This window comes from Triturus cristatus, chromosome 8 (assembly GCF_964204655.1).
Source record: "Triturus cristatus chromosome 8, aTriCri1.1, whole genome shotgun sequence".
NCBI classification, from domain to species: domain Eukaryota; kingdom Metazoa; phylum Chordata; class Amphibia; order Caudata; family Salamandridae; genus Triturus; species Triturus cristatus.
In genome coordinates this window covers 38,037,394-38,063,388 of record NC_140591.1, presented here as the reverse complement: position 1 = coordinate 38,063,388, position 25,995 = coordinate 38,037,394, and the positions used below count along the sequence as shown (strand labels likewise).

Sequence of the window (25,995 nt, the reverse complement as noted above, 5' to 3'; positions counted from 1 at the left end):
GGGGACATCTAATTCAGCTCAGCAAAATACACCTGGCCTGATGGCAAAGGAGTACTGTCAGTCAGCAGACGAGACCGTAGCGTTGTAGGAGATGTGATGCTTACACGACAGACGGCAGTTCAGCCAGCACACATCTAAGCACAGCGGGCAGAATACTGCCAGCTCGACATTTAGCAGTATTGCCCAATAAAGCTGAAAGAATACCATATCTATGCAAAAAGGTATTCTTTGCACTAAGTAGAGAAAGATTTTCTGAACTGGATTGCTGTTTACAGATATGACCATTTACCAACAGTAAGTGAAATCAAACATTTTTAAAAAGTAAAAAAAATGCATTTCAAATTATTTTTTTCTATTTAATATAAATACTGAGACACCACGAGGATGGCCAGATGAATCAATGTCAAGTGGATGCTGCTTGCCAGGTCTGGATTTCTTTTAATACTTTAGTGCATTGCAAGTAGTGTAATCACGGTTCTTTTCAAATGGAATCTAACATACATTATTAAGACGTGAAACGTTTTTGCGAGATGTTGTCATCTGATCACCCTACACATCATAATTACTAAAAGAAAAAATACACTAAAAAGACACAATGTGCTCTTCTATTTACATTATAACATTGTACATTGTACTCTTTTATTTACAAGTATACATAATTCCCAGATCCGAGCAATGAAATGATATCATGCTTTAACAGAAGAAAAAAAACATAGCAGGTAATCCTGTAATATACAGACCTCATGGGGTTCAGGAGATATTTCATGGGTTCCATCAGCCAGTACATAGCCTCAAACCAGTCTACAGAACTTTACTATTGCGTTTTGTGAATTCAGCATTCCAATTGTGAAAAATAAAACCTAGCGATGCTTATTTTAATGAATGCTAATTCTTAGCTACAAAATAATCATGCAACATTAAAAAATGCAAACTGGCTAACATTTATGACATGACTCTACATTCCCATCTAAAGGATCTGCTCATATTCATGATATCATCAGAACCCCGTAATGGAAATGTAGGACCATAATAAATGGTTACCGAATATTATCTTACAAAAATAACTAAGGTTATTCAATGAAATATACCTGGACCTTAATGTTTACATAATTCATGAAGGCATCCACCATCCCCATGTGCATGAATGGAATGAAAAAATGTGTCCCAAGGTCAACAACGTCAAAGGTTACCAATATACCAAGTGATATGATCAAAGAGATATCTCTCCTTACAGCATGCACAAGGCAACATCCTGAGTGGGAGGGTAGCTTCAACATAATATTGTGTTTTTCCTAAGCTAGAAAGTGCAGTAATTGAATCTCACCTGACATTGGCAAGGTCTAGACAATGTTTCTTCATAAACCTTATAACTCTGCATTCTGCAAAGTAAATGTAACCGTTCCACATTTACTGTAACCAAAATTATTTTCTAGAATGTGTTGCTGGCAGCGACTTATGATTTTATGACAGACTGAAACACACCTTATTCGATGTTAATCTATGAGTTTTCCTGTGTGCACATTTGCCAATGCACATGCAGTTGCAAAAAAGTATGGAAACTCTTCCCACATCCATCACAACAGAATGTTATTTCTGCTTTTATGTGTTCACTAACTGACCACTACGCATAATAAATCATAAAAGCTCTTCCCTCATTTACTATATCAGTGGGTTTGCAGGAGGTGTCTTACAGATCATGAATGACTGAAGCATCCTACATATTTTATGTTGTTTTTCCTGTGTTTGATTGCTGGTGGAAATTTAGAGATGTTGAGCTAGCAAAGTCCATTTGCCTTCACTGCATTTACATGTTTTTTCTTCTGTATGTCTACACGGATGGCTGGTTAGGACTCCTGCTTGAGTAAAGATCTTTCCACAACCACTTCATGTGTGTGTTTTTTGTGTTTGTGTTTTAGCTTCTCACTCTTTAGACGTATGGATTAACTAAAGCTCTTACAGCATTCACTACATTTGTATGGTTTTTCTTCTGTATGCCATTGCAGGCGGATAGTTAGGTCTGATGCTTGAGTAAAGCCCATTCCACTTCCTCTGCATGTATATGGTTTTTCCCATGTGAAATGAAAATTTAATTTATATATATCGACTACATAAAGGTGTTTAGGTGCTGGTGCTCCGTTGGGTTGGAAAAGAAGAGGACAAAAGAATAAAAACAGTATTTGTTAAATAGCCATATTGTTAAGGTTTTACGGAAAAGAAGAAACAGTGTTTTTTCCTTAAGATCTGGTGGCATGGAGTTCCATAGCCTCATAGTACCAGCTACGAAACTTCTACGGCCCCAGGTACCTCTGCTGGCTTTTGGAATCCCATGGTTATGAGCGGATGATGATCACGGGGTTCTTTTGGGTACATACCACTGGAAACTTTGCTTAACACATTCAAAGTATGGGCTCAAACCCTGTAAAGCTCTAAAAGCAAAACCAAGAACCTAGAGTTCAATCAGGTTTTTATAGGAGGCCAGTGCAACAAAGGAAGAACAAACAATATAGATTGATACTTAGGAATGGCCAATAGTAGCCGGGCAGCTGCATTTTGAAGAGTCTGAAGTTTATTGAAGAATTTGTTTTGAATATTAAGAAAAAGTGTGTTGCAGCAATCATTTTTTGACAAAATAAGTGCAGAGTCAATAAATTTCAGTAGATTATGTGGAATTAAAGGTAAAAGTTTCCTCAATATTTTTAACGTAAAATAAACAAGAGGAAGTGATTGAATTCAAATGGCCTTCAAAGGACAGGTTATCCTCAAAGTAAACTCCAAGATTGTTTACTGTGGTGACTTGGGAAAGGAGCTCTCCTAACTCCTGTGGCCACTGTATTGTTGACCAGAAAGATGTATTTCTTCCAAACAACAGAACCCCTGTCTTACCCGAGTTAGGTTTCAGTCAGTTGCCTGACATCCAGTTCCCAATTTCTCGCATACAGTCATGGAACCTGGGTGCTGTGTCATCTGGATTGCTGACAAGAGAAACCACAATTTGAGTGCCATTGGCATAAGACACCACTGTAAGGCCGTAGGACTTTGTTAAATTGGCCAGAGGAGTGACATAGAGATTAAAACGGAAAGGCTAAGAAAAGAGCCCTGTGGCACCCCGCAAGGTAGTGAGAAGGAAGTGGATTTAAAACCATTAAATTCCACCAGCTGCTCTCTGTCAGAAAGATAGTATTTTAGAAGTTTTAACGCTTTGTCCCCGATACCTAACGAGAATAACCGCTGCAGAGAGGTCTAATAAAATCAATGCTGCATTTCCGCCAGTGTTTGTCTAATAACTTCTGAGGCAGTTTTTTAAGCTAGTTCGGGACTGTGTTGGCTTCTAAAGCCAAACTGTGAAGTGTCCAAAAGAGCATTGTTATTAATGAACAATAAGAGTTCAGTATTGATAGCCTTTTCTACCATTTTGGTGGGAAAGAAAAGGTGTGATATTGGCCTGTAGTTATTCGGGTCATTGCAATCCACATTGTATTTTTTTTAACAGTTGAACAATAGACACAATTTTCCAATCTTTCGGCAAGTAGCCATCCAAAAGCATTTTATTAAAGATGCCTTCCAAGTAATTGACAATGATGTATGGCGCTAGCTGGAGGATCTTAGGGGGGGCAGGGATCTAAGGGGGAACCGGTTTTATTGGACTAAAAAGAGTGTTTACCATACATTCTGATAGTGGAGTAAAAGCCTATACAAGAGTACTGTAGCCTGGAGAGCCATAGAACAAAGAGGCTTTTGCTAGAGAAGGACTAACATTCTCCTCTTCAGCCCTATCTTTGACAGAAAGGTTAAGAGAAAATGTGTTGTACATTGCTTTAACTTGGTTCTGAAAAAAGATCGCTAATGAGTTACAAAGATCTTGACTGGCTGTATTCTTTTTAGGGTCTGACAGCTTACGTAACTTCCTCACTGTTGTGAAAAGTTCTTTAGAAGAGTTCAAAGAAGATTTATTCTGCTCATGGATTTAGCTTAAAAAAACATATTTTTATAGATTAGGATGGCTTTGTTGTGTTAGATGGTGTTTCTTTGGGTGGGTGTGAATTTACTAAAGCTTTCTCCACATTCAATTTAAGAGCAAGTATTTCACCTACATGCCTTTGCAGATGATTAGGACTGATGCTCAAATGAAGACATTTCCACATGTACTCTATGTGTATGGTTTTTCCCAAGTGCATGCACTGCTGGATCTTTATAATTGATAAACAAGCAAAGTTTGTTCCTCATTTACTGCATGTGTATGGTTTTTCCAGTGTGTGTTAGTTTGTGGCTCTTTAGATGGGCAGATCTACTAAATCGCTTTCCACATTCACTGCAAGTGTAAGGTTTTTCCCCTGTGTGCATTCGCTGGTGTATCTTCACATATGATGCATCTGTAAAGCTCTTTCCACATTCACTGCACGTGTATGGCTTTTCTCCTGTATGCCGGCGCAGGTGGATTGCTAGGGTTGATATGTCAGTAAAGCTGTTTCCACATTCACTGCATGTGTATGGTTTTTCCCCTGTGTGTGTCAGACAGTGGCTCTTTAGATTTGAGGAACCACTAAAACTCCTTCCACATTCACTACAAGTGTATGGTTTTTCTCCTGTATGCCTTCGCAGATGGATGGTTAGGGCTGATGCATAAGTAAAGCTCTTTCCACATTCACTGCATGTGTATGGTTTTTCCCCTGTGTGTATTAGCTGGTGGCTCTTTAGATGTGTAGATCTGCTAAAGCGCTTTCCACATTCACTACAAATGTATGGTTTTTCCCCTGTGTGTATTCGCTGGTGGCTCTTTACATTTGATAAACTAGCAAAGCTCTTTCCACATTCACTGCAAGTGTATGGCTTTTCCCCTGTGTGCGTTTGCTGGTGGGTCTTTACAGTGGATAAACGAGAAAAGCTCTTTCCACATTCACTGCAAGTGTATGGCTTTTCTCCTGTATGCTGTTGCAAATGGCTGGTAAGGTTAAATGCATGAGTAAAGCTTTTTCCACATTCACTACATGTATATGGTTTTTCCCCTTTATGAGATAGCTGGTGTCTCGTTAGAACCGAGGATGTACTAAAGCTCTTTCCACATTCACTGCAAGTGTATGGCTTTTCCCCTGTGTGCGTTTGCTGGTGGGTCTTTACAGTGGATAAACGAGAAAAGCTCTTTCCACATTTACTGCAAGTGTATGGCTTTTCTCCTGTATGCTGTTGCAAATGGCTGGTTAGGTTAAATGCATGAGTAAAGCTTTTTCCACATTCACTACATGTATATGGTTTTTCCCCTGTATGTGATAGCTGGTGTCTCGTTAGAACCGAGGATGTACTAAAGCTCTTTCCACATTCACTGCAAGTGTAAGGTTTTTCACCTGTGTGCATTCGCTGGTGGATCTTTACATCTGATAAACGAGTAAAGCTCTTTCCACATTCAGTACAAGTGTGAAGTGGCTTTTCTCCTATATGCCGTTGCAGATGGTTAGTTAAAGTTGATGCATCAGTAAAGCTCTTTCCACATTCACTGCCTGTGCTTTGTTTTCCCACCCCATGTGTTAGGTGGTGTCTCTTTAGGTGTGAGGATTTACTAAAGCTCTTTCCACATTCTTGGCAAGTGTACAGGTTTTCTCCTGAATGCCGTCGAAGATGGATGGTTAAGTCTGATGCTCGAGTAAAACCTTTACCACATTGGCTGCATGTGTATGGAGTTCTCCGTGTGTGTGTTTGCTGATGGACCTTTAGTTTTGATAAATCAGTAAAGTTTTTGCTGCATTTATGGCAAGGATATGTTTTTCCCCCAGTGTGTGTTTGCTGAAGGCTCTTTAGTTTTCCTGAGAAAGTTGAGCTCTTACCATTTTCACTGCATGCGTCTGTATTTTCTGCTGTATCTGTTCGATATTTGTCCCACAGAGCTGATGACTCATTAAAAGTCATCTTACATTCATTACACTTACATAGGTTTTCTATGGAGTTGTTACTGGCGGCAGTGTAGGGATGAGGAGTTAATAAAACTCGTTTCCCACAGAACCTTTATATTATTCCTTCTCTTTCTGCTTGTTAATGAACTCTTAGTTATGATGGCTGATGAACACTTTTCCCACATTCACTCTGTACTCATGGGTTTTACCCTGTGCATGTTTGGTGATGCTGCTTTAGTATTGAGGAGACGCCAAAGTTTGTCTTGCGGTGTATGTTTTTTTTCTTTCAGGTTTAGAGTCTAAGTATTGGGCATATTTGGCATAAATCATGTTAATGTCTTTGCTAACTGACTTTTGTGGTTCCTGAACCACTACCTATTTTTAATATTTATTACATATGTGTAGTGCTTGCAGAGTATCGTTCTTAATAATAATGTTGAATAATTACTGGGATTCTTACAAACTTGGTAACATATGTATGGTCTTTCTATATTGAGCTGTGTCTTCAACGTGCGTTAAAAACTTCCTAGTATAAGAGCAAAGAGTAAAACAACTCACAGCTTAGCTAAATAGTCTGTTTTTTGGCCAATAATTTATGTAGTACATACACACAAACAACAAAACTCATTACCAAGTCTTTATATTCTAGAATAATTTTCTGCATTTCAAGTAGCAAAACACTTCTTTCTTTGAACCTTCCAGGGCCTGCTTCCTAATTCATGTTTGCTATTACCTATTGTCTCTTTCCACGGATTGTAAGGTCCAGCCAAAACAGCGTTTATGATGGACTAACACCGCAGCATTGATATTATTCTGTTAGAGAGGGAGCACTGTTGTATTTACTTGATAATTATCTAAAATAAAGGGTGGTATCTAGCATTTTTAATACTGCATGTGTTGTACCAGTTTATGTTTTGTAATTTTAATTCATTTGGATGTTTTAGGTGCAGCAGCATGGATCCCCTCAGCCTCTTGAAGCCGCCGCATTTCACTTGATGTTCTTGCAGGATTTGTCTGTTCTTGTACGAGATTCTTAGTCTCCTACTGAGTTGTTCTATTTCCAATTACTGTTTGACATCATTTCTGGTTGTTCTCGAGTATCAGATAGCTTTCCAGTATGGTCATATTTTCTTCATTACTCTTCATCATATGTGCACAGGAATCTCCTGTCTGTAGATACAAAAATACCTATAATGTCGTAATCTATAACCAGCAAAGAGTACACATTATGTCTTGATTAAATTTAAAAGAATTAACACTAGGTAGCACTTCAGTCCATGTTTTTAGCTCACTGTACCACTATAGACATTAATCATTCTTAAGGAAATCAGCTTTGATCCTGCTCCAAAAAGAACAGCCCAATATATAGCCCACGTTCATCAGAAGAGTAGCATATGTAACCACACATAATGGTATTGACCTTGCTGGCCTTGATCAGTGAGTTTTGACTCAATTCTACGGCACAGCGAGACAATTAATAAATTTTACTTTGTAAAGTTCACAGCTTAGGAAAGATTGTTACAATGAAAATAAGACAACACAGCTGTTTGAAAAATAGAGTCATTTTCAGGATACAAACACATCTTAGAGGGAAATGATGATTGGGTGGCATGTCAAAGTATATGATATCTGTACATTCACTGGCAAAGAGTGGCCAGGCAATGCCTATATCGTCCTAACTCGCTATTGGAGGCGCTGCCACATTTCAGTGTGTTAATTTTACCTGCTAGATGCACAGAGATTAGCCATGTGTTTGATAATGGTGCGTTTATTAACTTCAACACAAATAGTTTAGAGCAGAGGCCTTCAAACTGTTTTGCTCTGAGCCCTCCTAAGCAAAATGTTTTGAAGTTACGCCCCCCACACTTAAATTATATGGGAAGGATTTGGGGAGAAGGATGATCACAGCAAGGAAAATGAGCCCCATGCCTACTTTTTAGTGCAAATCATTCATAATTGTGATGAAGCGGGCCACTAGGCAAAAGTGTCACTGCAACTTTTTCACTAATGATAGCTAATGCCTTATTGTCGCCTCTGACCTTTGTTAACAACATGGGCTCCCATGTCACACCATCCCTCTTGTCTCTCAGATGCTCAAATGAAAGGGGCTACTCTACTTCATTTTGTCCCCTCCCTTGGGCCATTGCTCCAAGGCTCAAAAAAACACTGGCAGAGGAAGTATGCCTTGAACCTCTAATGCAGCTTCAGCACCAATGATACCTACAAGTCCGCAAAGCAGGCTGTTTACTCTGTCTATTCAGCAGGGCCATTACGTCCAGGCCAGAAGCCCAGAGCAGGTTTTCTGCCACTTTGTGTGAAAAAAAACTACAAAAATGCACTTTTACCCCCAACCCCCTCGCTTGGGCCCCATTCAATGTGCAACAATGGTGCAAGGAAAACGCACCCCATGGTTTTTTTGATAGTAAGACTGCCATAACTGGGGTCGAGTGCCAACTCACAGAGGGTGGGACCCCAGTGCTGTGAAATAGATAGTCGAGCACTAAAGAAGAAACATGCCTTCTCACCAAGGTGCCTGATACCTGGAAGAAATGTAAATGTGTACAATGGTTGGAACCAGTGCTGGTTTTAATTAATGGAGTCACTCAGCTCCATGGTGACAAATATTTTTTTAAGGGGTAATATGTGTTCACTAAATGGAGTGCACCCTTTTAATAGACATATATAAAAATATTTACACTATACAATCTGAATTCTTATTAGCAGCAGTTTGTTTTATACCATGTAATACAATTTCAAAATAATGGCATTCACAGTGCTTTGGGTCATAGACTGGCACCTCGTAGAACTGTAAAACAAGTCACTATTCCCCACTGCACCAATCAGGATTTAATTTTGTGACTCTCTGGTCACAAACGAAGACCTCTGCAGTGATCATGTTAGCCAACTGAGGTTTCATAAGATAAAAGAGTATATTTCCCTTTGATTAGTTTAATTGCATTTATTTTTAGGTCGCGCCATGGCAGCGCACTCGCTGCTTGGCGAGGCATGCTGTTTTAGAGTATGGACTTGAAGTTCTGCCCATATTTTCATTGGCTTGTGTCATTGTAAATGCTGGCTTCTAACTCGCTAATAGGCTTGTTAGTCCCTCTTTAGTACCATTGTGTCTTCATTTGTAACCTTCCATGAGGACTGGCCCTATTATTTCTGTTGTTACACAGTATGTCTTGTTTAGTCTGTAAGCACTATTTTCCTTAATGAGTTTCTCCTACTTCAGGTACAACATGCTTTCCTGCAACATTCAGCACGCCATGCGTGCTTTCACTTTCCAAGCAGCCCAGGACAATGGCCGCCACTTCTTTGAAATTAAATACGTCTCGCATTTACAAAAGTTCGAGCTATTAGCATTGTAAATGACAATGCCTTTTAATTATGTGTTAATTATCAAAACAGATCAATAAAAGGCATTGTCATTTACAATGCCAATAGCTTAAACGTTTGCAAATAAGAGACCTACTGCATTGCAAATGCTTTTTCATTTCAGATATGTGCCTTATTATATGCAGTTACCCCAAGGTGAAACCCCTCCCAAACAAATGCTGAATATTTTCTTCTCTTTAAGCATCTTTGACCCCGTCTTCACACTCACTGACCCTGCCCCATACCACTCAGTAGTCCCATCCTCACACTTTTTTACATACTGCTACATGTAAATGAGGACTGCCTAGAAACACGCCTTTCTCACTTCCAGGCTATTTTCTTTTACATGTCATTGCAGACCCATTTGTGCCCCCCCCCCCCCCACCCCTGGGAACACACCCACAGCCCCCCAGGGGGCGCCCCCAACAGTTTGAAGATCTTTGATTTAGAAAGAGGCTGTTCTTGGTGTCAGCTATCAAAGACAAGAATAGCCAAATACAAACCAACCCACCACAGATTACAGAGACCAATAATTATTATTATGGTATCCTCTATGACCCAAACGAGGAAATTAAGGAGAGTGAGTGTGGAAAAATACTTGAATCACATGTTCCTCCCCTCTCTCAATGAAGGAGAGGAGCACACAGTCAACTCCCAAAGAAAATGTAAAACTTATTAAATCACTCAAAAACAGTGAAGCCCTGGGCCCAGATGGCTTCCCAGCCCTATTTTACATAACATTTAGAGAATCACTCTGCGGCCTCTTGCTCCAACTATACACCAAATTAGCTCAATCGGGCCCAATCTCTGGCAACCCTTCTGAAGCCATAATCACTGTCGTACCGAAAGAAGGTAAGGACTCACTACTGACTAAAAATTACAAACCAATCGCTCTGATCAACATAAAAAATTTACGCTAAAATACTAGCCATCAGAACCCAACTATATATGCCTAAATTAACCCACCCTTTCCAAGCAGACTTGCTAAAAAATATTCTTTCCAAGGACATCAGCCCAGACTTTATCAATGTCAATTGTTTCTATCACAAGTGGACTGGAGATACCTTAAAGCAGTGTTACACAAATTCAACTTTGGCACCTCTGTCATAAGAATGGCAATGGCTCTATACTCTAACCCCGGTGCCAGAGTCCGACCCAGTAGCTTCCTCTATGAAGCTTTTAACGCCAACAAGGCACTCGACAAGGCTGCCCACTGTCCCTTTCACTTTTTCTCCCGGCACTTGAACCCCGACTATTTAACAACAGAAACAATGAAACCATAACAGGAATCAGAGCTGAAAATTTGACTTTATAACAGTGGTGTAAGGAGACATTTTTTTGATAGTCACAGAAGAAGTGGACTAGTCCATCCCACAAATAATGTCTTGCATCACTGAATTTGCCAAAATCTCAGGATGCACTCTCAACAGAGATAAGTCTGAGGTCCTATTTAACAACACCGGTTCCAAAGAATTATTGAGGGACCCCGGTCTAGCCAGGCAACGACACTACATTAAATACCTCGGACTACAATTCTCCAACAATATTATTGACTCGCTTAGCCATAACAAAGCATTAATTCTCAAGAAAGTAACTGATTTGCTGGATGTCTGGTCACCTGACTTTTTAACATGGAGGGGAAGGAGAGTGACAGTAAAAAATAGAAAGGTCTCATCAACAAATTCCGCTGGCAATGGAGAAAACCAAGACTCTCTTAAAAAAAATTAAAACTGCCCAAAACCCTCAGAGGAGTTAACCTAACCTAATTTTAAAGCATACCAAATAGCCTTCATGTCCAAGCAAGGTATTCACTGGCTAACCCAGAGAGAAGACTATACACAGTATAGCTGGAAATCAAAGCTAATTTTCCTTGCAGGAACCTTTTCTCATTTATTTCTATGAGAAAAGTGAACCTGCCACACTCAAAAAATATCATAAACAACATGAAAGAGGCCATACTACAAATTAAATCTCCTAAATAATAAAATACAGACCTCTAGTGTAACAACCCTAGGATCAAATTGGGCGATCACCCGATCTAGTGGCAGGAGTAGGCATCACAAAGAGTTTTATTATTAATCAATTAGTTTCAACAAATTCATCTTAACCATTGCTGACTTACAACAAACATATTCCTTATCTAATTTAGATTTTGTTAACTTCCTGAAGCTTAAGGCTACGTTTGGAAACTAACCCATTCGGACAATATCTTGTTACTGTCTCTCTTTGCTCAGACCCAAACCAAAGAGGGACACGAGGTCTCCAAATATACAAATACTTAAGGCCAACTTCTTCTAAACTCCCAAAAGGCACTCATGAAAAATGGGTAAGAGAGGGTCTGCCACCTGGGACTAAAATCTTACAGTCTACCCTTTTGCACAAGGTCCCTCCAGTACTGGCACAAACTAAATTCATGTTAATTCACAGACCATTTTGGACCCCATCCCAGCTACATAAACTGAAACTTTGAGAAACATCCACTTGTTGGAATTGCAACAAAGAGGTTGGTGACCTCCAACATTTGGTTTTTATTGCCCATTCATATAAAAATTCTGGCCGGACAATCCCGAGTTCATCAGAACGCGCCTTCCAATTCATTCCTGACGAGAATTCCTGTTTCTAGAAATGGGTCCCTTGAGCCCACACTCAAAAAACAAGGAGGATGGACATTAATTAGATCTTTTACTCACACTAGCATTTAAACTCATCCTTAATAACTGGAGTAATACAGCTACGCTTACATTAATAGGCCTGAGCAACTAGATCTCTTTTATCAGGGGTGCTGACAACATCGTAGTTCAGTCAACCCCCTGGAAAGCGAAATCAAGATCAATTTGGTCCACACTAGTCAATTTTATGGCTAAAACAAAACCCCTATGAAGAACTCCCTCTTCTGTATACCATAGCTCAGGCAGCTCATAATAGTATCGCCAGTGGTAACAAGCATACACACTACATTAAGCGCTCCAGATATCTATACACCAGTCTAACCGGTAAAATCTACTGCGACAATGCATTTCGGATTTTTAACATGTATAATTCATGTTAGGAGTACTTTTATTACTGTTATTTTTATTATTGCTATGATTTTGTATTGTTTAGTATCCAATGAACTACATAAATGATCCTGATCCCACGCAATGATTGTCCATATACCAGAGAATCTGTATTAATTTGTAGGACAGACATGTGGTATGTCTTAATGAATCCGCATGGGGTGGTTGGTAATGTTTGAGAGTGGGGGGAGCTGGGCTTGGCCTTAGGAGGGGCAGAGTGACGGATTAATAGCAGTGAGACAGAAGCAAATACAGAATTTAAGGAATATAAAAGAAGCAACTAGATGCCTCTCTTTGGATTTGAAAACAAAAAGAAGAAAGCATAAGCCGGGCAAAACCCTCTGGCCTGAAAAAGAAGTGTCTGTTTAAATTTTTTCTTTGGTCTAACGGTTTACTTGGAAGTAAATGCACTTGTTCCAGACTGAACAGTCTTCTCAGTTGATGTGAAACGGAGTGATGGAGAGAGATGTGTGTTTATAGGGCAGCGTGTATGTTAGACCTGGCACCTTGGCGTGAGTTTCCCTTCCACTTTTTGATGGTGTGCCTCGATTGTTTTGCTGGTGTTGTCCGCTCAGGGCACTGCGCCACGGCTAATCCGTGCCGCAGTGCAAGTGCTCCCTAAGTAAAGTGTACCTGTAGTTGATGTCCACGATTGGTTGATTGGATTCACTGTCAGTCCCCAGTAAAGTGCACCAGGGGTGCCAGGGCTTGTGAATGCCAATGCTGCTGGTGGGCTTGCAGCGCTGGTTGCGCCACCCACGGAAGCGGCCTTGTAAAGTGTGTCTAGGGTCTGCCACCGCAGACCCTGTGCGCGGTCCGGGACCGTCGCGCTGACTGCGCAAGTGCCCCCACCTGCCAGTCCCTAAACCTTCCCTTACCTCCATATTAGCCACCCCTCTGGTAGGCCCAAGGGCAGGGTGCATTGTAGGCATAAGGTAGGACATGCCCTGATGTGTGTGGCATGTCTTAGTAGTGAATTACAGCCATTTTCGTTCTTCACTATTGAAGGCTACCTGCTCTCCATAGGCCAGAATGGGCTGCCGGGATCACGCCAACGCTGTGACCCCAGTGGACTCAGAGAGCATGGTAGAAGTGTCAAGTTTGGTATGCCTGAACTCAGGATGATAAAATACTTCTTGTAGTCAAGTTTATTTTAATGTCCTGGGTTTGTAAATACTACTTTTAGAAAGTTAGTATTTACTGACCTGACCATCTCAGTCCGCCTCTGCTGTGTGTATGTGTTCTGCCTGGCAACAGTAAGGAGCAGGGTTGGGGAATCCCCAGAGACAGGTTGGCTGCCAGGTGGTGGGTAGAGAGATTACACCTGGATGGGTGGGAGGAGTACACCTTGACTCTTGAATAGACCTGTGCTCTGCCACCACAAAGCCGGCGCCACCCCCTGTGGGGCGGCTGATGTCTCTGCCCTGCTGCTGAAAGGAAAGAGCAGAGTCACCATAACAAAGTGCTCCAGAACTGGACTAAGCCAGGCCTAGGCCCCCTGGCGCTAAAGAACAAAAGAATCATGGTATAAAAGTAGGAGCCTGGCTCCTAAGAATCAGAATCCTGTTTACCACAAAGAACCTCTGCCCGACTAGAAGGAGAAGGAGACGCTGGAGGAGCTGGCCTGCTGCCTGCCTTGCTGAGAAAGGAGAGGAAGAGACTTACTGAAAAGACTTTGCTACTTTGTGCTTGAACATTCTCCAAGGGCTTGATCTGAGCTTGCCCCCTGAACTGAACCCCAGGAACAGTGGGTTCTCTGTGCTTCTTGCTCGTCCTCCCATTCGAGCCGTGTGTGCATCCCGCTGGAAAAGAGACTGCGCCCCTCATCGCCCCTCCTAGGGCCGTGACACTCAGAAGCTCGCCTGCCTCCAACCCGTGAGAGCCCCGCTCCGTCCCGAGCCGCTCTCTGTCCCCGGGCCAGGCCGCCTGCATCCCTGTCACCGCCTGCTACTGGAGTGCGCTGAACGCGCTATCACCCCTCCTGCCGGAAGCCGTCCGACGACTGTGATCTACGCCGGGTCATCCAGCTGCACTGACTGTGCCCTGTGACCCCGCTTCGCTATCCCCGGACATCTCAGGCCGCGCCGCCCCCGCTGTGGAGACCCTCCTGCACCGCCGTGCTAAAGGGTCGCTGGCCGCGCCTGCCTACGTGCCCACACCTGCTGATTGAGGACCCAAGAACACTTCCCAAGCTGAGAGTCGCACCGACCTGTGCCGACTCTCCACATCAGGAAAGAAGTTCCAGTATCGGGCTCGGGGCCCGCAACGCCTTATTTCCCCGTTCGCAGGAATCGATCGCTGTGAGTACTGGAACTACAAGTAAAGAGACTACAAAGTATCCATTTGAAACTACGACCCAAGAACATTTACCTGCTGTATAACCTGGTGGCCTAGCGAAAACGTTATTGGTCTTGTGATAAGTCTGTTGAGATATATATACCTTATTTTTACATAAAGAATCGTATTTTTATATATATCCAAGTCTGGTGTCCGTTTCTGGGGGGATTGATGTATTTACTGTGTGTACGATTGTAAGTGCTTAACCAACAACGCCTGAGGAATCGCCTTGGCTGCTCACGCCACGCACCTAGAGGGTGAGCAAGGGTCATTCGCGAGGGGTTATCCTGCGCCCTGACGTGGAGGAGAGGGTTCCTGCTTGACACAAGGGCAACCTTGCGCCAACCAGAGATCCCCGACTCTAACATTGTTGGCAGCGGTTGGGATTTCGGATTTGCACTTGTAATTTGCATACAGTGAATTATTAATCACCAGATAGTGAGAGCAGACCAAATAACGCAGCCACAGGTTTGTAATTGTTGAACTTTGTTGAGACATCTGCCATTACTGCAACCATGCCTGGCTCGCACTCCGCTGGAAGAGCACTCTCTGTGATTTCTGGAATAGATGAGGTGGATTGGGAGAGACTGGAAGGCTACACGATGGAGCAATTGAAAGGCTACAGTGTACAATTCAGAGTCCCCCATGCTGGATGCAAGAGGAAGCCCCAGTACACCAAGGCGTTGAGAGCCTGGAAGGAGTCACGAGACCTACGGAATGCGGGGGACATCGTTCCACCCGACAACCTTGAGGAGCCCAGCAGAGTCCGGTCGCCAGAGGAGCTGGCAGACAGGGCAGCAGACAGGGCGCATGCAATGGAAATGGCAAAGTTGGCAGGACAAATGGAAATGGAAAAGCAGAAGTTGGCCCTGGAGGCACAACAACGCCAAATGGATCATGATATCAGATTGAAGGAGTTGGAGCTGAAGGCGAAAAGTTTGGACACCGCTCCTTCTGGTGGCAGCACTCCACCAGCGCAGGTAGAGTCCAAGGTGTACATCCCCAAAGATGTAGTAAAGGAGTATTTTAGAAAGGATGACATAGGGCAGTGGTTTAGAGCCTACGAGGTGGCCATGTCCTCACACCGGGTCCCTGAGAAAGACTGGGGAGCGGGGTTGTGGGGAAGGTTCCTTGCTGAAGGGCGTGACACACTGTTAGATTTACCCTTAGATCTCCAAACCTCATACCCCCATATGAAGGAAGCTTTAATGACCAGGTATGGGTTAACTCCGGAGCTATATCGACAGAGGTTCAGGGAGACCAAGAAGATCCCTGAGAGTACGTATGTGGAATATGTGACCTTTTTCTGCAGAGCGCTGGATGGTTGGGTGAAGGGTAGCAAAGTGAATGATTATCAAGGGCTGCTTGATTTAATTGCATGGGAGCACTTGTCCAGTCAATGTTTTCCTGAGCTACGCCAGCACCTGATAGATAGCAAGCTGTCCAACCCGAGGAAGCTTGCTGAGGAGGCGGACCGCTGGCTCGGCACCAGGGTCCACAAGGGTCAAGTGGGAGACTCCGCCAAAGGTGGGCAGGGTCCCCAGCAGAAGAGTGGGGGGGACAAGGGTAAACAGAAGGGGTTCCAAAAAGGCCCCCAAAGTAATTCCCAAGGGAACCAGCAGAAGGGTTCTCAGCCTCCCCCACCCCCGCAGCAGAACGGGGCCCCGACAGGTAGACCTGTTCCAAAGGGGCCCTTCAATTGTTATAAGTGTGGTGATCCGGGTCACATTGCCTCTGATCCTAAGTGTCGCCTGTTTGGTAAGACCGCACCCACTGGTGCTCCACCCCGGCAAGTAGCTAGTGTTAACTTTGGGGAGGAAGTAGCAATCCAGGAGGGTGGGGGTCCCGGGCAGATGACCCTAGTCTCGCTAGGAGACAGTGAGATGGTCCCTGTAACCTACCTGCCCTCTAACACTAAGAAATATGGGCAAGTGGTGACCATCAATGGAAGGAAGGTGGAGGCTCTTAGAGATACAGGAGCCAGCGTGACCTCGGTGAGGCAACACCTGGTGTCTCAAGAGCAGATTGTACCCAATGCCTACTGTAGGGTTGTCAATGCTGACAACGTAGAGAGTCGTTGTCCAATGGCTCAAGTTCCCTTTGAGTGGGGGGAGGTCTCTGGTACTCTGCAAGTCGCTGTGAGAACTGACATGCCTGTAGACTGTCTGCTAGGGAACGACCTGGAGAGTTCCCCTTGGGAAAAGGTGGAGAAGACCACGCATCTGAGGATGGTGGGTCTACCCGACTGGGCGTGCGTGACCACCCGGTCCATGGCAGCCAGTAGGGGTGTTGAGAGGGTCCTGGAGCCTGAGGGAGAGGTCCAGGAACCGGCCTTAGGGAGAAGGCGCAGGAGGCGCGGGAAACCGGCCCCCGAAGTTCCCACGGCCCAGGAGGAAGCAGACCCTGAGGGGGATGCTCTGGAGCCTACCGGGGAACAGATTGCCGAACTGGGAGACTTGCCTGAGCTGACCCATTGGCAGCAAGAAGGAGGTCCCTCCAGGGAGGAATTCTGCAGGGAGCAGAAAGAATGCCCTTCTCTCGTGGGTATGCGGCAGCAGGCTGCAGACCAGGCCAATGGTGTTCAGGCCAAAACACACTACGTGTACTGGGAGAGTGACCTCCTGTATTCCGAGCCTAAGGCTGCTGAACCTGGGTCAGCCCGTGTGCTGGTGGTACCCCAGAAGTTCAGAACCTTCCTACTGGGGCTGGCTCATGATGTGCCGTTAGCAGGACATTTGGGGATGGACAAGACCTATGACAGGCTTGTCACCCACTTTTACTGGCCCCAAATGCATAAGAATTCCGATTCCTACTGCAGAACCTGTCAGACTTGCCAGGCAAGTGGTAAGAGCGGAGGGAAGCACAAGGCTCCTCTGCAACCTTTCCCTGTGGTCGGTACGCCATTCCAACGAGTGGGTATTGATATTGTGGGGCCTCTGGATCCCAAGACAGCCCTGGGCAACAGGTTCATCCTGGTCTTGGTGGACCATGCCACCCGGTACCCTGAAGCCATCCCTCTGAGGACAGTGACGGCCCCCGTGGTGGGTCGGGCACTGATGGGAATTTTCTCCCGAGTGGGATTCCCTCTAGAGGTGGTGAGCGACAGGGGGACCAATTTCATATCCACATATATGAAATCCCTGTGGAAGGAGTGTGGGGTAACGTACAAGTTCACCACTCCTTACCATCCCCAAGGAAATGGGTTGGTTGAGAGATTCAACCGAACCCTCAAAGGCATGATCATGGGCCTGGACGGTCCAATGAGGCGTAAGTGGGACGTCCTCTTGCCATGCCTGCTCTTCGCTTACCGAGAGGTGCCACAGAAGTCTCTAGGGTTCAGCCCCTTTGAGCTTCTGTATGGTCACCCGGTAAGAGGACCTCTGAGTTTGGTAAAGGAAGGCTGGGAGCAATCTCCCAGGAAACCTCCCCAGAATGTATATAGTTACATGCTGGCCTTCCGAAACCAGACTCGGCGTTTCAGGCAACTTGCTGAGGCAAATCTGGAAGCCAGCCAGGAGGAGATGAAGCGGTGGTACGACCGGAATGCCACTCTGGTAGAGCTTCAACCTGGACAAAAGGTGTGGGTCTTGGCCCCAGTGGAGCCGTGTGCACTTCAGGATAAGTGGACCGGTCCATTTGAGGTTGTGGAGCGCAAAAGTCCTATCACCTACTTGGTGGACATGCAGACTCCCAGGAACCCTTTGAGGGTCCTACATGTTAACCGCCTTAAGCCCCACTTAGAGAGGACCGAAGTGGGCATGCTGCTGGCCACTGATGATGGAATGGAAGAGGAGACCGAGCCTCTTCCTGACCTCTTAGTGGCCTCTGAGAAAGATGGGTCAGTGGATGGAGTTAACCTCTCACCCACCCTGACGCCCGAACAACAGGAAGACTGCCGCCACTTGCTGGGACAATTTTCCGACCGATTCTCCCTGGTTCCTGGTGTCACAGATTGGTGCGTCCATGATGTGGACACAGGAGACAGCTTACCTGTGAAGCACAAGGCTTACAGGGTAACTGACAGGGTCAGAGCTTGCATTAAGGAGGAGGTCTCCAAGATGCTTGCGCTAGGGGTGGTTGAATCCTCCAGCAGTCCTTGGTCCAGCCCCGTGGTCTTGGTCCCAAAGGCTGCTGCGCCGGGAGCCACACCTGAACTCCGGTTCTGTGTGGACTACAGAGGACTCAATTCAGTCACGAAGACTGACGCGCACCCCATCCCCAGAGCTGATGAGCTCATTGATCGGCTGGGGGCTGCCCGGTTCCTCAGTACGTTTGATTTAACGTCTGGGTACTGGCAGATCGCCTTGACAGATGGGGCCAAAGAGAGGTCAGCATTCTCTACACCAGATGGGCACTTCCAGTTCCGAGTCATGCCATTTGGGATGAAGAATGCCCCTGCCACCTTTCAGAGGTTGGTCAACCAGGTACTGGTTGGGCTGGATGCGTTCAGTGCCGCCTACCTGGATGACATCGCAGTGTTCAGTGCCACCTGGCCTGAACACCTGCGCCACCTCTGGGAAGTGTTGATGGCGCTGCGCCGAGCAGGCCTCACGATCAAGGCAAGCAAGTGCCAGATCGGGCAGGGTTCCGTGGTGTACTTGGGACACCAAGTGGGGGGTGGCAAGGTGGCACCCTTGCAACCCAAGATTGAAACCATCCTGGCTTGGGAACCCCCCAAGACGCAGACCGCAGTGAGGGCCTTCCTGGGGCTCACTGGGTACTACAGGAGGTTTGTCAAGGGCTATGGAACGATCGTTGCCCCCTTGACAGAGCTGACTTCTAAGAAGCAGCCCAGGAACGTGATTTGGACTGACACCTGTCAGAAAGCTTTCGACACCCTGAAGACTGCCATGTGCACGGCGCCCGTGCTCTTGGCCCCTGACTTCTCCAAGGAATTCCTAGTCCAGACAGACGCTTCAGAGCATGGTGTAGGGGCTGTTCTCTCACAGATGACTGAGGAGGGCTGGGACCAACCCGTAGCCTTCATCAGTAGGAGGTTACTTCCACGGGAAAGTAGGTGGAGTGCAATTGAGCGAGAAGCATTTGCTGTGGTCTGGGCGCTGAAGAAGCTAAGACCCTACTTGTTTGGGTCTCACTTCCGGGTTCAGACGGACCACAGGCCCCTCAGATGGTTGATGCAAATGAGGGGTGAAAACCCGAAGCTGTTGAGGTGGTCCATCTCCCTACAGGGTATGGACTTTACGGTGGAACACCGTCCTGGTACAGATCACGCCAACGCTGACGGTCTGTCCAGGTATTTCCGCCTTAGTGACGAGGAACCCCCTGGGCAAGGGTAGTTCTCCCCACATTTCAGCTGGAGGGGACACGTGTTAGACCTGGCACCTTGGCGTGAGTTTCCCTTCCACTTTTTGATGGTGTGCCTCGATTGTTTTGCTGGTGTTGTCCGCTCAGGGCACTGCGCCACGGCTAATCCGTGCCGCAGTGCAAGTGCTCCCTAAGTAAAGTGTACCTGTAGTTGATGTCCACGATTGGTTGATTGGATTCACTGTCAGTCCCCAGTAAAGTGCACCAGGGGTGCCAGGGCTTGTGAATGCCAATGCTGCTGGTGGGCTTGCAGCGCTGGTTGCGCCACCCACGGAAGCGGCCTTGTAAAGTGTGTCTAGGGTCTGCCACCGCAGACCCTGTGCGCGGTCCGGGACCGTCGCGCTGACTGCGCAAGTGCCCCCACCTGCCAGTCCCTAAACCTTCCCTTACCTCCATATTAGCCACCCCTCTGGTAGGCCCAAGGGCAGGGTGCATTGTAGGCATAAGGTAGGACATGCCCTGATGTGTGTGGCATGTCTTAGTAGTGAATTACAGCCATTTTCGTTCTTCACTATTGAAGGCTACCTGCTCTCCATAGGCCAGAATGGGCTGCCGGGATCACGCCAACGCTGTGACCCCAGTGGACTCAGAGAGCATGGTAGAAGTGTCAAGTTTGGTATGCCTGAACTCAGGATGATAAAATACTTCTTGTAGTCAAGTTTATTTTAATATCCTGGGTTTGTAAATACTACTTTTAGAAAGTTAGTATTTACTGACCTGACCATCTCAGTCCGCCTCTGCTGTGTGTATGTGTTCTGCCTGGCAACAGTAAGGAGCAGGGTTGGGGAATCCCCAGAGACAGGTTGGCTGCCAGGTGGTGGGTAGAGAGATTACACCTGGATGGGTGGGAGGAGTACACCTTGACTCTTGAATAGACCTGTGCTCTGCCACCACAAAGCCGGCGCCACCCCCTGTGGGGCGGCTGATGTCTCTGCCCTGCTGCTGAAAGGAAAGAGCAGAGTCACCATAACAAAGTGCTCCAGAACTGGACTAAGCCAGGCCTAGGCCCCCTGGCGCTAAAGAACAAAAGAATCATGGTATAAAAGTAGGAGCCTGGCTCCTAAGAATCAGAATCCTGTTTACCACAAAGAACCTCTGCCCGACTAGAAGGAGAAGGAGACGCTGGAGGAGCTGGCCTGCTGCCTGCCTTGCTGAGAAAGGAGAGGAAGAGACTTACTGAAAAGACTTTGCTACTTTGTGCTTGAACATTCTCCAAGGGCTTGATCTGAGCTTGCCCCCTGAACTGAACCCCAGGAACAGTGGGTTCTCTGTGCTTCTTGCTCGTCCTCCCATTCGAGCCGTGTGTGCATCCCGCTGGAAAAGAGACTGCGCCCCTCATCGCCCCTCCTAGGGCCGTGACACTCAGAAGCTCGCCTGCCTCCAACCCGTGAGAGCCCCGCTCCGTCCCGAGCCGCTCTCTGTCCCCGGGCCAGGCCGCCTGCATCCCTGTCACCGCCTGCTACTGGAGTGCGCTGAACGCGCTATCACCCCTCCTGCCGGAAGCCGTCCGACGACTGTGATCTACGCCGGGTCATCCAGCTGCACTGACTGTGCCCTGTGACCCCGCTTCGCTATCCCCGGACATCTCAGGCCGCGCCGCCCCCGCTGTGGAGACCCTCCTGCACCGCCGTGCTAAAGGGTCGCTGGCCGCGCCTGCCTACGTGCCCACACCTGCTGATTGAGGACCCAAGAACACTTCCCAAGCTGAGAGTCGCACCGACCTGTGCCGACTCTCCACATCAGGAAAGAAGTTCCAGTATCGGGCTCGGGGCCCGCAACGCCTTATTTCCCCGTTCGCAGGAATCGATCGCTGTGAGTACTGGAACTACAAGTAAAGAGACTACAAAGTATCCATTTGAAACTACGACCCAAGAACATTTACCTGCTGTATAACCTGGTGGCCTAGCGAAAACGTTATTGGTCTTGTGATAAGTCTGTTGAGATATATATACCTTATTTTTACATAAAGAATCGTATTTTTATATATATCCAAGTCTGGTGTCCGTTTCTGGGGGGATTGATGTATTTACTGTGTGTACGATTGTAAGTGCTTAACCAACAACGCCTGAGGAATCGCCTTGGCTGCTCACGCCACGCACCTAGAGGGTGAGCAAGGGTCATTCGCGAGGGGTTATCCTGCGCCCTGACGTGGAGGAGAGGGTTCCTGCTTGACACAAGGGCAACCTTGCGCCAACCAGAGATCCCCGACTCTAACAGTGTACATTTCAGAGCCCAGCCTGCTGCATTGGTGTCTGTTCCTTTAGGGTCTTGAGATTTCCAGTAGGAGTTTAGCCAACATTCCCTTCCTATAAATAGATTTCCATAGGTTTGAAAGTCCTTGATCAATTGACACAGAAATCCCTTTGTATTTACATGAGCTAACCGTCAGGCTACCAACCCAAATTTTTTTATTTGAGCCCGAATAACATCACGATGGATTAGATGCAGAGGTTGGTTGTTGGTCATGGTGGCAGACCTGCAGTTAGGGTTTGTGAAATTATCCCATTCAAATCGATCTGAGCTGGTGCTACGATCCCGGATGCGAGGCTGATCAGGGTAGGTAGACGTTCCTGGTGATGACGCTGGTGCATACAACCTTTCTTTGCTCATTTTCACATTACTCATTTGTCACACTGCTTTCTGCAAGGCTAAACTCCACACATATTTCTTTTTTCCCCAGTCCCACACAATTGGTGATCTAAAAACTTTCTTTTTTAGGGACTGATGCAAGCGTAAACATGCCAAGCAGATTGGGCTTGACTGTTTCTATTTGGCAGTGCTAAGACTGACTTGCATGTGCCCAGACTCCTTCTCCTTCTGTAACACCACACAAGCTAAGAAATAACAATGGTCAGTGGTTGAATGACAAAGAGATTCACTTATTTCAATGCATCGTCATTTTGCCTTGCGAGTCCCACTAGTTGCCCCCATGTTTACTTGCCATGACAATAATGTGGATTAGTACACGGAAGATCCGGTACAGATGAGAAGATGGGGGCTGTGTGTGCCAATTACACTAGACTTCTGTCACATATAGGATTCCTTCAAAGAACACTGCTCCCTCCTCAGGTATTCACTCTGTCACGCTCTCCTCTCCCCCAGTAATGCACTTACCCTGGTCGAGAAACTGCCCTCCGCCCATCTACTTAAATTCCCTCTTGAGGCTTTTGATACAATTAGCCATGATTTAAAGAAGCCTCCTCACGTGTTTTCTTCCCCTAGGGGCCCTCTCTTACTGATCCATCATCCCCTCCCCGTCTTGCTCCCCTGAATAATTTAGTCATGCTCTCCCTCCACTCCATCAGATTCAATTAAGAAGTTTTGTGTCACATTCCTGAGTTCTCCAGTATGGCGCTCACAGGTGTCAATCATATGCCTTGAGGGCCTGGCATAATCCACAGTATAGAAGGGTCTTCTGTTCTTCTGGTGATGCCCATACCGTGAGGAGGCTTCTAATTGATGTTCAGTTTTCTGGAATGGCTCTCTTCTTGAAAGAGCTGCCAGGGAAATCTTCACTAATGGTAATTTAAAGCCCATGGAACCAGAAGATACTGGTTCAAATTAAAGTTCCCCTTTGATCAAAACGCGTGATACTGTATAGGTCACATATCAGCCTCACATTATTTGTCCTGCCCACACGAACATTTTCAATCATACAGTACTAAGTGTCAATGATGAAATCTGAAAATTTGAGTAGCTTAACTCATGGTCTGCCAAGAGTGGGATGCTCCATATGTCAGACATTTTAAGTCAGGTAGAAGTCAGGGTTTGTGTACCTGGTAACAGTGTCTAACTGACTCTCCTAGATCTGTGGATGACAATATTATTTTACTGCTTATGAATAGTGTAGTGCCTATGTGTGCACTCGTGTGAAGTGGCTTGAGCGGAGCGCTCTTTAATAAACCTGTCGAGAGCTATGCAGCATGAGCTTAAGTTATTAACATAACAGTGTGCTTCTCTCCCAACAAGTGTGCATCAGACCTGCTCTGGATAAGCTATTTGTCCACGTACCCTGGACCTTGGCCTCTTTGCTTTGACTTACACTAACGCAGCCACCCATTTCAGTGTATTACAGTGATTCTGTGTCTGCTGTAGATAACACGTTTCAGACCGACAACAGAGCTAGCCAGCTGATGCATGTATGTGCCTATCTCGTGAAAGGGAGATTGAGCCACATTGCTGCGCTGACTGAAGGGGTGTCAGACAGCGAGGGGACAGAACTTTTAAACCAAGTGAACAGTGTTATGCATGCGTTACGTAAAAATATTTCACCTGGTGGTCCACAGGTTTAGGGTTTGCGGAGCTCCACACCTTCACTAGGTCGACAAGTCAGCTCCTGAGCTAATGGCATCCCTGACAAAGTGCAGCAAAGGTAGCATACACCTCGAGTCTGCGCAGTGTGTGTTCAAAAGACCCGATGACAAACTGTGCAGACTCGATTTCTCAGCTTCCCACCTGCAGACTCTAGCCTTCCCTTTCCCACCTCGTCAAAGGTTGGGGACCCACCCCACTCTACCCTGTGACGAGTCAAGAAAAGGTGGGGTGACAATGCTCTCCACTCCTTGATTGACGTGAAGCCCTAGCGCGCCAGGGTTTCAGTCTGATGCGCCCAGGGCTTACTTTACCCCCACGTTATAAGGGGTAGAGACTGGTCCTCCAGGCTTTATCTTTGCTGAGCTGATGACCTCACAGGCCTCAAGGCTGTGAGATCATCAGCTCAGCAAATAATGGAGATTTTGGGACAGCAGGTCTCAAGTCTCACTCAGTGCCTGAATTTACTATTCGCATTCCAGTCAATTCAACAGTAGGGAAAGTGTTAGATACCGGAGAGGTAAAATTGACTATTCTCACTCCAGTCAGTATAACAGTAGGGAAAGTGTTGGATAGCGGAAAGGTAAAATTTACTATCCATACTCCAATGAGTGCTACAGTAGGGAAGGTGTTGGTTTGTGGAGGGGGGACATTTACTATTCCCACTCCAGTCTGTACAACATTAGGGAAAGTGTTGAATTGCGGAGGGGATAATTTTACTATTCCCAATCCAATCAATACAACACTAGGGAAAATGTTGGATTGGGGAGGGGTAAAATTTACTATTCCCGCTACAATAAGTGCAACAGTATGGAAAGTGTTGGATTGCAGGAAGGGTAAACTTTACTATACCCACTCTAGTCAGTATTACTGTAGGGAAAGTGTTGGATTGCGGGAGGTAAGATTTACTATTCCCACTGCAGTAAGTACAACAGTAAAAACAAACAAAGTATCTTGAGTACCATTAAATCATTTCAAAACAAAGTAAAAAAAGAAAAATATAAATATGTACCAAAAAAGTAAAATATATTTAATATTGGAAATAAAAAAATAAAAACCTATTACAATCTTAAGTACATATCACAAATAACTACAAATACTATAAATAAAATACAAAATAAATTTTCATACAAATACTTTTTTTATTTAGTAATTATTTATTAACAAAAAAATCTTTATTACAAACAAGAAATTTAGTTACTTCCCACTCTATAACCCCACAAATCTCATAACCTGCACCTAAAACTTAACTTTAAAAAGCAACATATTTACACTATAAATATTTATCAAACTGATCATTAAATAGTAATTAGTTATAATTAATTCACTTAATATACCCCCACAAAACACGCTCATAAAATGTTGAAGGAAATTATTTACACAACTATCAATTTAGTAATTAATAATAATTAAAAATTAATTAATTACTTACAATCAATTTACTTCCCGCTCCATACCCCTACAAAACCCACAATCCACATAAAAAATACTGGAAAAAATGTTTTGCACAATTAAAAATTAAACAAATATTGAGAACTAAATATTAGTTAATTCAAATTAACTTCCCACCCTTTACCCCTAAAAACCTCCCAACCCACACCTAAAAGTAAACTTAAAAAGAAAAAAAGAATTACACAATTAACATAACTGTCAATTAATAATTAATAGTATTTAACTAATTAATATTTTAAATACATTTTCTTCCC

The 25,995-nt window shown here is 45.2% G+C and overlaps 1 protein-coding gene across 1 annotated transcript in view; it reads right to left on the bottom strand.

Moving 5' to 3' along the window:
• Positions 1 to 426: 426 nt before the first annotated feature.
• The window catches only part of LOC146799913 (uncharacterized), a 98,127-nt gene continuing 72,558 nt past the window's right edge, over positions 427 to 25,995 (bottom strand). Inside the window, exon 5 of the mRNA XM_085620834.1 lies at positions 427 to 7,052. Coding sequence (XP_085476960.1) covers positions 4,225 to 5,898 — 1,674 coding nt within the window. The 5' untranslated portion in view covers positions 5,899 to 7,052 and the 3' untranslated portion in view covers positions 427 to 4,224. The remainder of the gene's footprint in view (positions 7,053 to 25,995) is intronic.